The sequence below is a fragment of the Mus caroli genome, unplaced genomic scaffold, assembly GCF_978045245.1.
Source record: "Mus caroli unplaced genomic scaffold, Mus_caroli_1 scaffold_20, whole genome shotgun sequence".
Taxonomy (NCBI): domain Eukaryota; kingdom Metazoa; phylum Chordata; class Mammalia; order Rodentia; family Muridae; genus Mus; species Mus caroli.
Window position 1 is genome coordinate 43,574,715 of NW_028227275.1, and position 17,619 is coordinate 43,592,333.

The 17,619-nt window shown below is 41.6% G+C and overlaps 1 protein-coding gene across 3 annotated transcripts in view; it reads left to right on the forward strand.

Moving 5' to 3' along the window:
• The window catches only part of Pcsk5 (proprotein convertase subtilisin/kexin type 5), a 417,146-nt gene that overhangs the window by 307,502 nt on the left and 92,025 nt on the right, over positions 1-17,619 (forward strand). For all 3 annotated transcript variants that reach the window (XM_021151578.3, XM_029472674.2, XM_021151579.3), the window contains exon 21: positions 10,629-10,731. In XM_021151578.3, coding sequence (XP_021007237.1) covers positions 10,629-10,731 — 103 coding nt within the window. The remainder of the gene's footprint in view (positions 1-10,628; positions 10,732-17,619) is intronic.

Sequence of the window (17,619 nt, forward strand, 5' to 3'; positions counted from 1 at the left end):
GCCTCATTGCCGCCCACGTATGTAGCCAATACATTCTCCAGTTCCTCTTGGGAATGGCAGAAAGAGCACAATTTGGAATACAGTCTGACAGGGTTTGAAGAATGTTTCGGGAGTTCAATTCTGCGGACTGAATTCTTAATTCTGACAAATGAAGCTTTGGGTGACTCTAGCCACATTGTTAACAGAAATGTAATGGTGTGACGGTGTGATGCAATTGAAGTTTCTGGTAAGCATAGCATTTGGCCATCCACTGTGCAAGGTGTTTGAGGTCTGATTGCCCATTTGATCCCCACCACATGCCATAAGAGGTTATTCTCCACATTTCACAGAAGAGGAATGTCAGGAAAATATGTGTTTGGTTAATTTGGGACAGCTGGAGAAGAGACTCAGAAACCAAGCCCAGGTCGGGCAACTCCAGGTTTTCTTCATTTGCAGAGCACAATGCCTACTGTTCTGCTAACACACAACACTGACCGGTCTTTAGTTCTCTATTTACAGTCTTGGGCTGTTTGGAAGAGCACAGCACGGTCACCCCCAGTGGAACACATGGCAACCTGACAAATGGCATGGACATGTTTCCTTAGTCACCATCTGAGGTCCCAGGCTCCTCACAAATCTGTCACTAGATAAGCTGTAGAACAGCGCCCGTGCCTGTGGTGATGCTGACAGTGACCCAGTTAAAGGCTAAGTTGTTGACTGCCAGAGCTGGCTGGTCTACAATGGTAGGACTGGGCATGTGATTCTGCTTTTCCCAGGATTGTTAGTTCCTCCTCTGCCTGAGACATTGGTGCATAAGAAGACAGGTCAGTGAGAGACTAGAGTAGTGCTGGGGAGCAAAGGTAAAGCCAGCCTGTCCTTTGCATTGAGGTAGAGAAATGGGGTAATTTGAAGACATTCTGTGATAGATTGGGATGGAGCAGCTGTCCTAGCTTATGATCACGCTGATGACAGCAGGTTGGAAGGTTCTTTGAATTGCTGTGGAAATAAAAGTGTAGGAAAACACATTATTCATGTATCATAACTTGAATCACAGCATGGAACACTTTGTTCTTACTCCACTCTGTAGGAAGGACTTAGAGCTTTAACCATCTGTACCCTAGCTCTCTTGATGAGGTCAGAAGTGTTTGATATGCTCCAAGGTCTATACTCCCAATAGTGTCACCGGCTATGATCTCTCCAAAGATAAAGGAAATGGCATGCCCCTTGATAGCAGGTGCCCCTATGAGGCTAGAGTATTACACATAGTAATTTTCTACAGGGCCTCTTGCCCTCTAGCATCTTCAGTGAGAAGTGTTCACCTCCTTGGCCTCAAATTTTGCCAGTCACACACATCCTCAGACCTTCCATTGTCCAAGGTGGCCTATCTCCTGCAGTTGTACAGGCTTTCCAAAAGGTAGGAGAGGAGAGGAGAGGAGAGGAGAGGAGAGGAGAGGAGAGGAGAGGAGAGGAGAGGAGAGGAGAGGAGAGGAGAGGAGAGGAGAGGAGAGGAGAGGAGAGGAGAGGAGAGGAGAGGAGAGGAGAGGAGAGGAGAGGAGAGGAGAGGAAGGAAAGAAAGAAAGAAGAAAGAAAGAAAGAAAGAAAGAAAGAAAGAAAGAAAGAAAGAAAGAAGGAGGGAAGGAAAGGAGAAGAAGAAAGTGTTGATAATATTATAGTCCCTAACTTCTGTTATGGTGCACCAAGACTCTAACAGTCCCTCAGTATTCATCAGATACCATATCTTCCCCCTATCTGAAACCGGGGTTTTGTGACTACAAATAGAGCAAGCCTTTGAGGATAAAAATACACACTGAGTAGAGAGAATGAGTATACCATTAGATCCTGTAAAGATTCTAGTATCACTTACAGGAATAGAAAGAGAGCCCACTCAACAGTTAGGAAAGTCTACACACCTGTCTGCAATGGCTCTCACCAGCTCTTGTGACTGAATGCTAGGCCTCTAGCTGGTGTGCTGTTTTGGGAGGCTAAAGAATCTTTTGGAGTTGAGTCACTCCGGAATTACTCTGCTTTCTGGTCTGACAATAAATGAGTAGCTTCTACATCACAGTCCCACCACTGGGTGATGGACTGCAATCTCTGAAACCCAAGCCAAAACAACTCCCTCCATTAAAATTGACACTGTGCACCCTGAAGATGTGTAATGGATAGATGTCCACTGCATTGTCCTCATCCCCAGGACATGATAAGGTTTGCCAGTTCACTGTGTTTCACTGCAGATAACAATCACACTCATGCCTTTTTCTCCCCTTGGCTCTGATTTTACTTCACTGTCTACCCCCTTAATTGACAGGAGCTGAACACATTAACAGGCTATAGGGCACAGGGGCTGACAAGATGGTTCAACAGGTAAAGGCACTTGCCACCAAACTTGACAACTGGAGTACAATCCCTAGAACCTACATAGTAGAAGGAAAGAACCAATTTCCTCAAAGTATACACACACACACACACACACACACACACACACACACACGAAAAAATATTTGGGTCTCATTTCAAGAAGAAAAAACAGTGGGATTTATTGAAATAGTACACACATGGAATGGCTAAGTTGAGTTATTAACATATGTAGGGCCTCTACTTGTTTTCTGGTGAGAGACTTCCCCTGTACTCTCTGAGGTTTTCAGATATCCAGTACACTGTTGTTAATCACAGTTCACATGCAGTACAGTAAAGCTTACAAACTCATTCCTCTAACTAATTGATCAGCCTCTCCCCATCTTCCCCTCCCTCAGCCCCTGGCAACCACATTCCTCTTTCAGTCTCTGAGTTCCAGTATTGTGGACTGTACATTAAGGGTTATGACGCTGAGTTCCCCTGCCAGTGCCTGTTCAATCCTAGTACTGTCTCCCTAGGACTTAGAGTGAACATTCCCTAACACAGAGGTAACACTAAAGCTATTTTTTTTCTTTTTCCAAATTTTTATTAGGTACTTTCTTCATTTACATTTCAAATACTATCCCAAAAGTCCCCTATACCCTCCACGCCCACTTCCCTACCCACCCACTCCCACTTCTTGGCCCTGCTGTTCCCCTGGGGCATATAAAGTTTGCAAGACCAAGGGGCCTCTATTCCCAATGATGGCTGACTTGGCCATCTTCTGGTTCATATGCAGCTAGAAACATGAGCTCTAGGGGTACTGGTTAGTTCATATTGTTGTTCCACCTATCAGGTTGCAGACCCTTTCAGCTCCTTGGGTACTTTCTCTAGCTCTTCCATTGGGGGCCCTGTGTTCCATCCAATAGCTGACTGTGAGCATCCACTTCTATATTTGCCAGGGACTGGCATAGCCTCACAAGAGACAGCTATATCAGGGCCCTTTCAGCAAAATCTTGCTGGTGTATGCAATAGTGTCTGCATTTGGTGGATGATTATGAGATGGATCCCAGGGTGTGGCAGTCTCTGGATGGTCCATCCTTTCGTCTCAGCTCCAAACTTTGTAACTCCTCCCATGGGTTTTTTGTTGCCAATTCTAAGAAGGGGTGAAGTGTCCACATTTTGGTTTTCATTCTTCTTGAGTTTCATGTGTTTTGCAAATTGTATTTTGGGTATCCTAAGTTTCTGGGCTAATATCCATTTATCAGTGAGTACATATCATGTGAGTTCTTTTGTGATTGGGTTACCTCACTCAGGATGATGCCCTCCAGGTCCATCCATTTGCTTAGGAATTTCGTAAATTCATTGTTTTTATTAGCTGAGTACTCCATTGTGTAAATGTACCACATTTTCTGTATCCATTCCTCTGTTGAGGGACATTGAGGTTCTTTCCAGCTTCTGGCTATTATAAATAGGGCTGCTATGAACATAGTGGAGCATGTGTTCTTATTATCAGTTGGAGCATCTTCTGTATATATACCCAGGAGAGGTATTGTGGGATCCTCTGGTAGTACTATGTCCAATATTTTGAGAAACCGCCAGACTGATTTCCAGAGTGGTTGTACAAGCTTGCAATCCCACCAACAATGGAGGAGTGTTCCTCTTTCTCCACATCCTTGCCAGCATCTGCTGTCACATGAATTTTTGATCTTAGACATTCTGACTGGTGTGAGGTGAAATCTCAGGGTTGTTTTGATTTGCATTTCCCTGATGATTAAGTATGTTGAACATTTTTTCAGGTGCTTCTCAGCCATTCGATATTCCTCAGTTGAGAATTCTTTGTTTAGTTCTGTGCCCCATTTTTAATGGGGTTATTTGATTTTCTGGAGTCTACCTTCTTGAGATCTTTATATATATGGATATTAGTCCCCTATCTGATTTAGGATTGGTAAAGATCCTTTCCCAATCTGTTGGTGGCTTTTTGTCTTATTGACAGTGTCTTTTGCCTTACAGAAGCTTTGCAATTTTATGAGGTTCCAAAGGCCTCGAAGACATGGGCACAGGGGAAAAATTCCTGAATAGAACAGCAATGGCTTGTGATGTAAGATCGAGAATTGACAAATGGGACACTAAAGCTATTTAGTTAAGAAAATGGTAAACAAGAACCTGTATATGCTGTAGTTTTTTGGGTTTGGTTTTGTTCTTTCACCTGAGGATTAGAGAGATGGTATTCTGGTTTCAAGCTATTTCCCAAACACCAAATTTATGTTCTTTTCAGACAGCATTTAAGCAGCATCAGAATTCCTGTCTGTGCCAGGAATGTAGGTCAGTGTGCTAGAGGGCTTGAAGGGAGCAGGAGTACTTCGGCTCAATCTCCAGAACTCCAAAACAGAAAGAAAGTCCTTTTCCTAGAGATCTTCTAAGTTTGCTTTATTAATTAAAAGTGATATTTTGGATTTCACTTAAGGGTTGCGTGCCTGGAAGTGGAACAAACTGCTTAAGAAACTCAATTGATTTGATTCACAAAATGGCCTTTTAATACATGGGGCCATTTGATCTGAGAACATACATTTGCAAGGTATAGTCAATCATTAAGAAAGTCCAGTTGGCGCAGCATGTCTGTTCTGTGTCCATTCATTTTCACAGTGACTTCCCTTTTGGTACTTCTGTTCCCTCACCAAGTGGTTTAAGTAAGGCATGCACTGCTTTCTTTTTATAAACAGCAAAACTACTTGGAACACTGAAAGAGCAATTGAATCCACCACAGGAGTACATTGTAAAGAGGGCAGGGGCTGGGCTCTGAGTTCCTGGGGCACAGCCCAACTGTCACTTGCCTCGTCAAATTAATTTATGCAAAATGTTTCATCCATCTGAGCCTCAGTTTCTCACTCACAAAAGGGGTTTCTGTCTGGACTAAATATTACATAGTACAACACTTGTAATACGGAAAGCATGGATGAATAGAAGCCTGTGTGCTTGCTGCATCCCCTCTGTACTCAGGTGTATTGGCCAACACTTCACTTTGGGTACCGACTCCATGTGTCCTAATGTGGTCAGAGCTCAATCAAGGGCAGAAAGAAGAACATCATCTCTTCATTCTGCCCTTTGAAGGACATATAAGCTGAAGGGACCTAAATATTTGCAGTGTATTGGATCTAAAATTTATGATCCATCCAGACTCTAGGAGTGCCAGCCCTGAGGATGCCAGAATAGCATCCCATGTGTCCACATACAGCACACTGATACATGCCTAGGCCTGAGAATGAGAGAGCCACAGGACTAGGAAACACAAGCCCTGTCAGCCCAAGCATCCCATGGGGAGGGAGGTGAACCAAAGGAAATGCTGAGATAATGAGTTACAGGAACAGTCCCTGCAGAGAGACAGTGAGACCAGGGAGGTTGGTAGGACTGTCCTAGCTGTTCCCTTGCTCTTTTTGCCTGTAGTGGTTCCTGAGATAGTGAGAGACACAGACGATCACCTCTGCCAAATGTGTTCCTTCTGATGGGTTTACCTGTGCATCCAATGCCCACCACTATCACCTCTCTCAAGCCTTTGACAGATCTGTACCCCAAGATAATCAGTGCTTTTTTACCCTTCCCCCCACCCAAAGCCTGAAGGAGTTTTGTTGTTGTTAATATCGAGTATAGGTCTGTTAAGGAACAAACTTATTGGGTAGATGGCTATATTGATATATGTATATATATAAATATATACATATATATTTACATATATATGGTGTGTATATTTATATATAGTGTTTTAGTCATTTTCAGAGTTCAGTTTCGTCTCTACATGTATGTTTATTCACATGTGGCCATCACCCCTACCTATCTCCAGCACACTTTGATCTTCTCTAGTTGAAACTCTGAACCCATGAAACTCCCTATTGCCCTCAGCCACTGTCGTCCCCTGGAAATCACCACTCCACTTTGGCCTTATGACTTTTCCTACTCTGAAGACCTCGTAACGCATTTGTCCTCTTGTGATTGGTCCGTTCCACTTGATATAATAGCTCCAAAGATCACTACTGTTGGAGACCTTGTCCAAATCGCCTTCCCCTTTAAGGCTGAGTGACTGTGGAGTCTTTAAGCTAAAGGTGTTGCAGTCTCAGTTGATGGTCTCATTTATTGAGCCCTGCTATAAAAACATCAGCTTAACGAGGCTTTAAAAACTGACTTATTTCATTAGCATATAATTAGCTGAAAGTGTTGCCAAGCATTTATTGTAGCTGACATAAAATAATAAATGTATAGTTCTTTTTCATGAAAACTGTCCCCACACAATGATATTTTAAGTTGGAGGCTATATATTGACTTCCTTGAAAATAGATAGTATTATTTAATTAGCACTTAGGATTGTGAAATTGTTCAATACAGTCACATGATTCCTGGCACCTGGGTGATAAGGCACACAAGTAGGCTTTAACAGGAAGCTGAAGATAGTAGATAGGCAGGCTGCTCAGTGAAACAACCAGCAACACTAAGCAGCTAGATTCCCAGTGCTTAGTCCTCCTTCCCTACTTCCTAGCCACTTTGATAATATATTGCTTTAAACACACATCATAATCTATTATTTAAGTATTTATTTCTTTATTGGGATATACATTTACATAAACTCTACAACTGACTTTGTTGGAATCAATAAAGACACAATGCTTCTACAGAACAAAGCTCTTGAGATAGGTATGATGACACAAGCCTAAAATCCTAAACATAAGGCACAGAAGTAAGAGGAGTTCAAGGTCATATTCTGCTACTTGGTGAGTTTAAGGCCAATCTGGGGAGAGATAAATAAGGAGAAAGGGGGGAAGGAAGAAAGAGAGAGACAGAGACAAAGAGAGAGACAGAGACAGAGACAGACAGAGAGAGACAGACAGAGAGAGAGAGAGAGAGAGAGAGAGAGAGAGAGAGGTTGTGAGGAGTAGCAAGCTAGCTCATTTTCTGGCCATTATACCTAACGTCTACTATTATGTCTTGGGTTGTGTTTTATAACTGGGGATCATATAATACATGGTCACCTTTTCTCGATGACCTCATATGAGTTCCTTTATAATCTAAGATTATTAATAACTTTTCACGGTGTTATCAAGGATAGAACTAGCAAACCAAGTTGCGTGCTTGTACAATTCTAAATGTATGAAGTTGGGTCTTCATATTTCCAGGAGCCCTTCCTTCCCATGTGATCCCACTTCATGAGAGTCCTTTAAACCCCTGTAAAATGGGATTAAAAGGAACTAACAGAGAAATGGAAAGGTGGTGACCACAGGAGAAGTAGGATCTGGACATAATAATAAGAGAAGCTGCCAGAAGAAAGAGCTTGTAGGATAGATAGGTGAACAACATGCTGGCTCCTGGCATCTCTGCTAAGAGTGACTTTTCCTAAGAATTTTGTATATCACGCCTGTCATAAACATTCAACTTCATTGTGCAATGAAGACAGATGACAAGAATTTGCTGTTCCAACAACACAAAAGAAAAAAAAAAAGTAACTTCCTTATGTCCTTGGAATCTTACTTCCTCCGTTCCAAATGTGCAGGCAAAGACTTGTGCTTGTGTGCAAGGACTGAAGGCAGTTGTTTATGTGACTAATTGGACATCCACACAAATATGGGAATGGGGCAGGGCTCTCTATTGTCATCTGTTGTAAAGCCAGTACTTACTCTAAAGTGAAGAGGCATGCAGACTGGAGAGGGATGAACCATTTAGCTGTCCTTTGTTGACTCGGTTACATAAGCTCCAAGGTCACAAAATGTTCTCCATTTTGTTTCCAAGTACCAAGAGGAAAATAAACAGCCTTGAGGAGTCAATTCTCAGGAAGGGAAGGGGTCTTGGGAAGGTTTTAGTTTAGGGGAGAATCATTGTGGATGCTGTAACATGGAGACATAAAGAGGAGATTTAGAATGGAAGGATTGAAAGAAACGTCCCAAGGAAGGAAGATGAAGAGCAGTGAATGCAGTGTATGACTGTGGGCAGGAGGAAAGATACGCCATCTTTGACGACAGGTGGGAAGAGAGCACTCAAGGAGTTCACAAGGAGTTTAAGCATTGAGAAAAAGGAAACTAAGGGAACACAAATATATCATCAAATTAGGAAATGTCTCCTTCTGAAGATCATGAGGAAAAGGAAGCTTGGAGAAAGTTTGGCTTTCAGTCCAGGTAGAGAGCACAAGGAGTAAGATTGTTTAAACGCATGTGCTTGTCAGTTAGTCACAACCTGTAGAGTCTCTACTCCTTTTGTGATTGAACTACCCTTTCACAGGGGTCACCCAAGGCCATTGGAAAGCATAGTACAATTTGTTAACAGTGGCAAAATTACAATTATAAAGCATCAACAAAAAATAATTTTATGGCTGGGGCTCACCACACCCTGAGGAACTGTATTAAAGGGTCGCAGCATTAGGAAGGCTGAGAACCACTGCTTAGATCACGTTTTCCAAATTGTAGAGCTAGGGAATGCTCGGTGGTCATTAGATATAACACGCTATCTTATGAGTGCTGAATGGAGGCCATTCTAGTTGAGGATCAAGAAAACACATAGCCAAGGTGCTGATGAAAATGAGGGAGAATGAATTTTCCACATAGGCATGGTGGTGTACCCTTATAACCCTGGCACTCAGAAAGCTGAGGCAAGTGGATCGCAAGTCCCAGGGCAGCCTGACCTGTATGGTGAAATATTGTGTAAAAATAAGCAACAAAAATGCACAAAATAAGTGAATGAATAAATGTTTTATTTTTTGGCTCATTCTATCTTCACCTAAAACCTCTCTCTGTAAAACTCTCCTCCCTCTCCCTCTCCCTCTCCCTCTCCCTCTCCCTCTCCCTCTCCCTCTCCCTCTCCCTCTCCCTCTCCCTCTCCCTCTCCCTCTCCCTCTCCCTCTCCCTCTCCCTCTCCCTCTCCCTCTCCCTCTCCCTCTCCCTCTCCCTCTCCCTCTCCCTCTCCCTCTCCCTCTCCCTCTCCCTCTCCCTCTCCCTCTCCCTCTCCCTCTCCCTCTCCCTCTCCCCCTCTCCCCCTCTCCCCCTCTCCCCCTCTCCCCTCTCCCCTCTCCCCTCTCCCCTCTCCCCTCTCCCCTCTCCCCTCTCCCCTCTCCCCTCTCCCCTCTCCCCTCTCCCCTCTCCCCTCTCCCCTCTCCCCTCTCCCCTCTCCCCTCTCCCCTCTAGTCACCTTTCTTTCCTCTCTGTTCTCATGAGGGTTAGACATATCCTATCTCTAACTCATTTGGGGAAAATCTTTCTCTGATTTGTCACTTTCAAATGTGGCTGCTTCCTTCTACAAACCAATTCTACCTTAAAGATATGTACTAAGGGCATATCTACATTCCAACCAGAGGGATTAGGTAGTGTGCTATCCCAGCCGGATCACACAGACCTAAAAGGTCTTTTGAGTGTGAGCCCTTGCCAGAGTAGCCATGTTGCTGGATTAAAATTGCTCTACAGTGGGAAAGACCAAGGACAACACGTTCCATCCTCATCCAGCTGAATGTAACTATAGTAACAAACATCATCTGTAATCTTAGAGCATCATTGAGGTGGCTTGACTAATCCATGAATGGGTCATCCTACCTCACCACTCCAGGTGGTTCTCACATTGACAAACTCCAGATGATTAAACAGCTGTCAAATTCAAGAGTGGGATGAGGCCAAGTGAAAGCGATGGTTCTGCCAGAATGTGGACAACATTTGATTCGAGGATTACGTGTTCTCAAACAACAACAAAATATGGTATTTTGGATCTGGCTGAAGAAACCTCTCAGACTGTTGTGATTTTGGGTTTGATTGTTGTTGTTTGGTTTGGTTTGGATTTTTTACAGTGACAAGGGAGAAGAGCTCCAGTGTAGGAGGAAGGTTGGATTCATTGAGTGTCACCCTGTCTTTGATGCCTTTGGGCAGGTTGACCTCTCTCTACCCCTTAGCTGTGGGAGTGATTTCCTATGTTCAAGAGAAATTTGTAAAGCTTCACTGGGTCCTGTGGAAAGATCAGATATGTACTCCTATGGGAAAGATAAACTTTCCAGCTGAATGGACAACCCTGTTCTGTTTCTTTACTGGTAAGCTTTAAGGATAACATTTAGTCCACATCTGCCAAATTTCAGTCAAAACACTACATCTATTCTTTCTCTAAAACTACAATCCTTCCCCTTATAGCATGCTTAGACAAGATGTGGGTGTGGCCTGACCACTGTTTGACTTGAAACATAACCATGCCTTGTGTTATTTCCACTGCTCAAGTAGCCAGCAAGAGTTTTGGCTAATCCCCTACTGTCAGCCCTGGCAGGCTTACTATGTGGAATAAAGTAAACAGCTACATTTGTTCCACAGGAGAATACATGGATGACCAAGGCCACTGCCAAACCTGTGAAGCCTCATGTGCCAAGTGCTGGGGACCAACTCAGGAAGACTGTATCAGCTGCCCCGTAACTAGGTGAGTGACTTTTTTGTGATTCCTAGAGGTGGATGTATTGACCACCTTATAGCACCTAATTAAGCTGTTAGACACAGGACCCAAACTCCTTCCAATGACACAGATATTACCTATGGTCTGGCCACAACTGTAGCATCCTCTCCCATGAGGTTCAATACCCTTGGCAAAGTACCTGAAACATTCATCCCTCAAACAGAATTTCCATTTTCTGACATATATATATATATATATATATGAATTTATTATAGAGGTGAGTATATACGTATTCATCTCTATAATCAATTCAATACCATACAATAAATATAAATACATGTATATACTCATTTCTATAATCAATTTAAGAGAAACCTATTATGTAAAGTCATTTCTGACCACTTCCTAGCAGAACTAGCATTCCCTTCTTCAAAAAAATTACTATGTTTGCTAAGTTATTATTTATTTATATGTGTCCTATATCCATACATACATGGGCCTACAGCACTTGCATGGAGATCATAGGACAAAATATGGGAATAAGTTCTCTCCTTCTAACATGTGAGTCTTGGAGATCCAACTCAGGTTATCCTATCATGTCTATCAGAGCATGTGTAGCCCTTATAAATGTCTGTATGATATCTGTTTCCAAATGCTTGTCTTCACTAGAGTGTGAGTGTCTTGAGATCTCACATTTGCATCTCCTTCCCTAGTACAGTGTAAGGAAAATAGACGCATCACTACATGTCAAACAGAAATAATAAGCCATGGAAGGAGCAGCATTGCTAATCTAACAGACATATCCAATAGAGAGGATTGAATGCCTGATATATTTTTAACCACTGCTCCTCTGTTCTAGCTCTTAATAATTGGAAGCTTCTGAGTGTTTGAACGAATGCCTTTAGCTAAATGTGTAAGAAGCTGCCTCTCTCTCTCTCTGTCTCTCTCTCTGTCTCTCTCTCTGTCTCTCTCTCTCTGTCTCTCTCTCTGTGTCTCTCTCTGTCTCTGTCTCTCTCTCTCTCTGTCTCTCTCTCTGTCTCTCTCTCTCTCTCTCTCTCTCTCTCTGTCTCTCTCTCTCTCTCAATTGGATAAGAATATTGTCACAGAGGGGGTACTTTGCAACCCACTGAGACCCTTCCTCTGCACAAGGGTCATTCTGTTCTCACTCTTCCTCAGGACTGTGATATCCCTGTGAGCAGGGGCTGTGATGTATGATGTATGTGTTTCTTAATTTTGCACAGAGAATCAGCATATAGCAACAGTTTTATAAACATGTGCTTGTTGCACTGTGTGTCATCAAGACCATGAGTTTGATTGTCAGAATTCCCTTAGAAGAAGGAGGCAAGAAATAAAGGAAGGATGGAGAGAGAGAAGGAAGGATGAAAGGGGCAAAGAACAAGGAAAAAAACAGAATTCTCAAGGATTCCCAGTGCTAACCATGAGAATGCTTTTTTGATTTAATTAAGGAAATGTAATATGTTCTGCTGATTATTATACTATATTGCCCACATTCCATTCTCACCATCTATCCTAATATCATTCACAAAACATTTTTCAGAATCTAGTTCTCATGTTTCATATTTTATTTATAATATTTTCTTTGCCATGTTTCCTTGTTTGTTTTACCTTTCATGACTGATAGTTTTGAAGATTCAATAGGCCTGTTGTTTTCAAGTATTAATACACTTATCTCCCTTTTTAAATTATTTGTTTCTTTTGACAAAATACTTCTTTTACAATTTCATACAATGTACTTTAATCATTTTCATTCTCTCCTTCATGCCTCTCAGACCCACCCCTCAACTTGGTGACTTATTTCTCTACTCATCAAGTCCAATTTGTGCTGCACATATATCTTGGATGTGTGGCCTTCTGCTGGGGTTCGGCCAACTTACCAGGGCCAACATTTTTAAAGAAAAATTGCTTTCTCTTCCAGTACCTACAAGTAGCCAATAACTCCTCAACCAGAGGTGGGACTTCATGCTGACCTCCCTGTCCATGATGAGATTTTTGTCTTACTTCAGCTTGCACTGGGGCTTATGCATGCTGTCACCATCACTCTGAGCTTGTATCTCCTCTGCCATGTATGAAGGACCTTCTCTTACTTCAGCTTGCACTGGGGTTTGTGTGTGCTGTCAGAATCACTTTGAGTTTATCTCGTCACTGCTGTATATGAGATGCACTGTTTGATTATGTTTATCCACCACCTCTGGCTCTTTAGTCTTTATTTCCTTTCTTGTGCAATGATTAATGAGCCTTGGGAGGATTGCTTGTGATATGGATGAGACATATATGGCTGAGCATTCTGCAGTCTCTTATTCTCTGTACCTTGCTAGTTGTGAGTATCTCTGTTAATCACCATCTACTGCGTATAGAAGCTTCCCTGATGAGAGTAAAGAGATGAATTAATGGGTATAGTGCTGCCATTAGGAACTTAACATACTGTCCTTTCAACAGAATATTGGTCTTAGCTTTTTTCCTAGTTCCTATGACCTATCTAACCATAGGCTCTTCGTCTATGGGTGATGGCTTGATAATAGGTCCATGAATGAGTTTCATGTTGTTCTGGACTTAAATCCAATCAGAATGTGATTGGTTACTCCCAGAATATTCATGCCACGATTGCACCAATGGTTATGTCCTGTGAGGCAAGATATTATTGTAGCTCGCAGGACCTCGGCTGGGTAAGACTGATAATTACTTTTCTCCTTCAGCGGTATATATAGCGCCTCACAACATTAACCAGTAAGGATGAGGCATCCAATTGAGTAGCAGCTACATTTCTCCATGTCTTATGTCTTAAGTATGCGGTGTCTTCAGCAATGGGCTCTTACTATTGAGTTCTTCAAAGTAATCAATAGCATTTACAATAGCCTGTTTAGAGGTCTATGAGACTTCACTGGACAATAACTCCAAAAGAGTTAACTCATTCCTTGCACTGGGTCTTTTATTTGTTACCCTGTGGTGTCCAGTCTGGGCATTGTAATCCTGTTATAAGATAACTCTATTTTAATGCTTCTCCTATATGTGTATAATATAATTTGCCTATACCTGTATCTATACCTATACTTATACAGTAGGAAGCTGCTACAGAAGTGGATGTGTTTCCTTATGACTTTTTCAAAAGGTCATTGGTTTATCTCCCCGGTAGTTCCTTCTCTACCATGTCCTTCCATTTATCACTCAAATTTAACCCCTTCTGTCCCATTAATCGCCTTTGAGCCTATATACCATTTATTTCTATCTCCCCTGACTTGGACCTCCCTACCATGGCTCCTTACTAATTTCCAGAACTCTATGGTTATTCCAAATGAAGTAAACATATCTGAAAAGTCAAAGCCAATATCCACAAATGAGAGAGAAAATATGATGCTTGCCTTCCTGAGTCCGGATTACTTCACTCAGAATGATAGTTTCAGTTTCATCCACAGCACAATTTCACTTGGCTTCAGTCAGAATGGCTAAAATCAAAAGAACAGATGATGAAAAATGCTGGCAAGAATGTGAGAAAAAAATAGTTCTTTAAGGCTGGTGAGACTGGAGCAGTCAGATGATCCGGCTTTAACACTACTGGGCATAAACCCAAAGGAGTCTATATCTTATTACAGAGATACTAGCTCATCACTGTTCCTTGCTGCCATGAAGTCAACCAAGATGTCCATCAACTGATGAATGGATAGTGAAATATGGTACATTTACACAATGGAATATTATTCAGCCATCATGAGCATAAAAGGGAGGTCATTTAGTATAGCATGGACAATATATCAGTGGCCACACTACTGAGGAAAATGATAATCCTTCCTCTAGTCACCATTAACTGTCAATAGTACCATGGATATCAGAAGAGCTTCATGAGCCCTTTCTTCCTCCATATTGAATATTGACAGACCCAATCTTTTTCAGGTCTACTGTGGATAGCCTCAGGTGTAGTAAAGTCATGAGTACATTGGCCATATCATGTCCAGAAGATACATGGTCATCTTCCCCCATTTCTTTCTGTTCCTCCACCGTATTCCCTGAACCATTGGAGGGTAATTATTTAGATGTCTCATTTAGGGTCAAGTCATTTATTCTCTGCACTTTAACCAGATGTCTCTGTATTAACTATAATCTAAAACAAGCTCCTCTATGAGTCAGAGCTGAAGTAATCTATAGGTGTGAAGATATGTATTTAGAAGGCGGCTTGATACCATGAGCATTTAGCAAAATTAAAATAGTATGTTCCCAAATGCCCTATAACCTCATTAGAATTGAGTTCCTAACTGGGCTTATAGTACCAGGTATGAGTTCCCTTCAATGCAGCAGGCCTTACATCCAATCAGAAAGCAGTTGATTACCCTATACCATCTGTGCCACTCTTGCACCAGCAGCCACATTTTGCCAGGCTGGTCATTGTTGGATCTGGCAGGCTTCACAGTTGGGTGAACTGCTAATGACTTCCTGTGAGCATTCACAAGACTATTTTCTAAGTGTTTCTAGAATGAAACCTGCAAATAGCAAGTTTTCTTTAAAGAAACTTCAAAGTATACTTTAAGATAAAAACATGATCAAAACTAAATCCTGTTCTCCTTCTAGCCCCATTTTTATTACTGTGAATAATTAAATTGCCTTGTATGTTTGAACATCTTGGAACACTTGTCTAATGAGGCAATTATAATCATCCAGTACACACTGGAGGATACACAATTGTCCCTAGCACAATACAAATGAAAAGTGAGAATACAATTCTACCACTGTAAATGACTACTTTTAAAAAATAGGCACAGGGACAACCATGGCAGTGAAAGCAAGGCAGGCTTTGAAGTCTATCCTGGCTACATGGGGAGACCCTGTCTCAAATAAAGAGAAATCTAGGCCTGTTGGCATAAAATGTAAAGTAATACTACTAGGACATTTGGGAGGTTTTGCTTGTGAAGTATACTATTAGCTTTTGAATAAAGGAATGCACACACACGAATCTTGAATCAGAGTATCTTCCTAACAAAATACTGTTCCTAGGGTCAATTTCTTCTCTTTGCTCTCAGCATCCTTTCCTCTCCCACATCTTTCTTCTTTGATGTTAGCTGTATACACACATGGCCAAGAAAGGGTAATGGAGCATGGCAACAAACTACTTGACTTCTTAGTTTTCTGGTATTTTCCCTGAAGGGAGTTAAAAGGATAAAAAGGAAGGAGCTATCTGGAAATAAGGTGATGTTGACTTATTTGTTCTTGAGAAAATGGCAAAGTGTTTCCAAAGTGTTTCCCAGATCGGTGTCTTGGCTCATTTGGAGCTGCTCTAACACAATACTTGAGACTGGATAAATTATAAACAATATAGCTGTGGCTGAATGTTACTCGGAACTGGGACATCTATGTACATGATACTGGCCTCTGGTTGATGCCTTGGTGCTGGGTCACCCCACTGCTGAAAGTAGAAGACAAGAGAGAGAGAACAAAAGAAAGCTAGACCTGCTTTTATGGCTTCTTCCCATGATCACATCATCAACCCAGCTGTTGTGTAAGACTCCTCATTACTTACTCCCCTCATCTTAAACCCTACTTCACAACATTGTCACCTTGGAGACCAAGTTTCCAACACATACATGTTGTAAAACATATCCAACCCATAGTAAGTGGAGTCCACGCAAAGAAGGTCAAAAGTACTTGCTTTATATTTAGCTCTGAGATGTACACAGAGTCCAAAGGCTCTTTAGGACACTGTCCCTGCCATTGAGGTCACCATCAAGGGATGCTAACACACTCAAAAGAAGCAAGAGTGAGGGAAATTCAGTACCCTGGCATTTAAAGCAAGAGTTGGATCCAAGAAGGAGTGGACATTTGCCAGATGCTGGAACAACAGAGGACACAGTCTCTGCCCAGCCATGGAAAGGGGAAGCTACCTTGGGTGGAATAGCCTGGTGTCTAGTCTCCCAACCTTAGAATTCCTGCTGATGTTTCCCCACTTTAAAACTCACTAGAGGCCAGCGGGGTTTCTCCTTCATGAATGAAGATAGTTGAGATAGCATTTTTAGTAGGCTCACTTCCAGAATAAGACAAGATGGAAAACAGTGAAGAAGGAGATAGACTAGGGATGGGGTGACAAATAACCTGGACAGCTGGTCTCTGTTTTTCTGATTTTTAAGCCACTGCATTCTTTCAGTTCCTAGAAAATAAAGATGGTCTTCAGAGAACATTCACCTGTAAGAATGTTAACATTAACTTTTGGGTTTGGTTCAAAGCTGAAAAAGTAAATTAATGGAAAGAAAGTAATGCTGAACAACAACTGTTGAAGCTGAGTAATACTTACACATTGAGTGGGGGACAATTATCACCTATATATGCAAGATATACTTTTATGTCTGTTTAACTTTTTCTACAATTTTTTTTTAATTTAAGAATTTAACTCTGAAACTGTTTTACTAAAAACCAGGAAAAAAAACTAAATAATAGAGACAATAAAACTAAAAAAATAGAGACAGAGTCCCACTCTTCAGGTTAGATTGGCCTGGAATTCAGTGAGAAACACATGTCTTTCTCAAACTCATATAAATCCTTCTGCCTCAACTTCTCCAGTGCTAAGATTAGAGGTTTGATTCACTATCTCTGGTAAAAATCAGAAGTTTAGAAATCACCTGCATATCCTATGGTTTCTGTTTACTTTTCTAATCACCTTTGGTTGGGCTCCTTAAAGACAACTTAAAATGTGAAACAAGCCTTTTAGCTCTGTATGTAACATGCACAGCTCGAAAATGCTATGGTCCTGAGTGCTGAAGCCTACTTTCTAGCCCAGCCTCGAAGGAGTACAAGGTAAATAAATCTAAATTAAAGTATCTAGAAGTTACCGTTACAGCCTTAAACATAGAAACATTGATCTGTTTCTATGAAAATACAGGGAGAAAAGACTTTTTATAAAGTTTCATTCCATTAAAA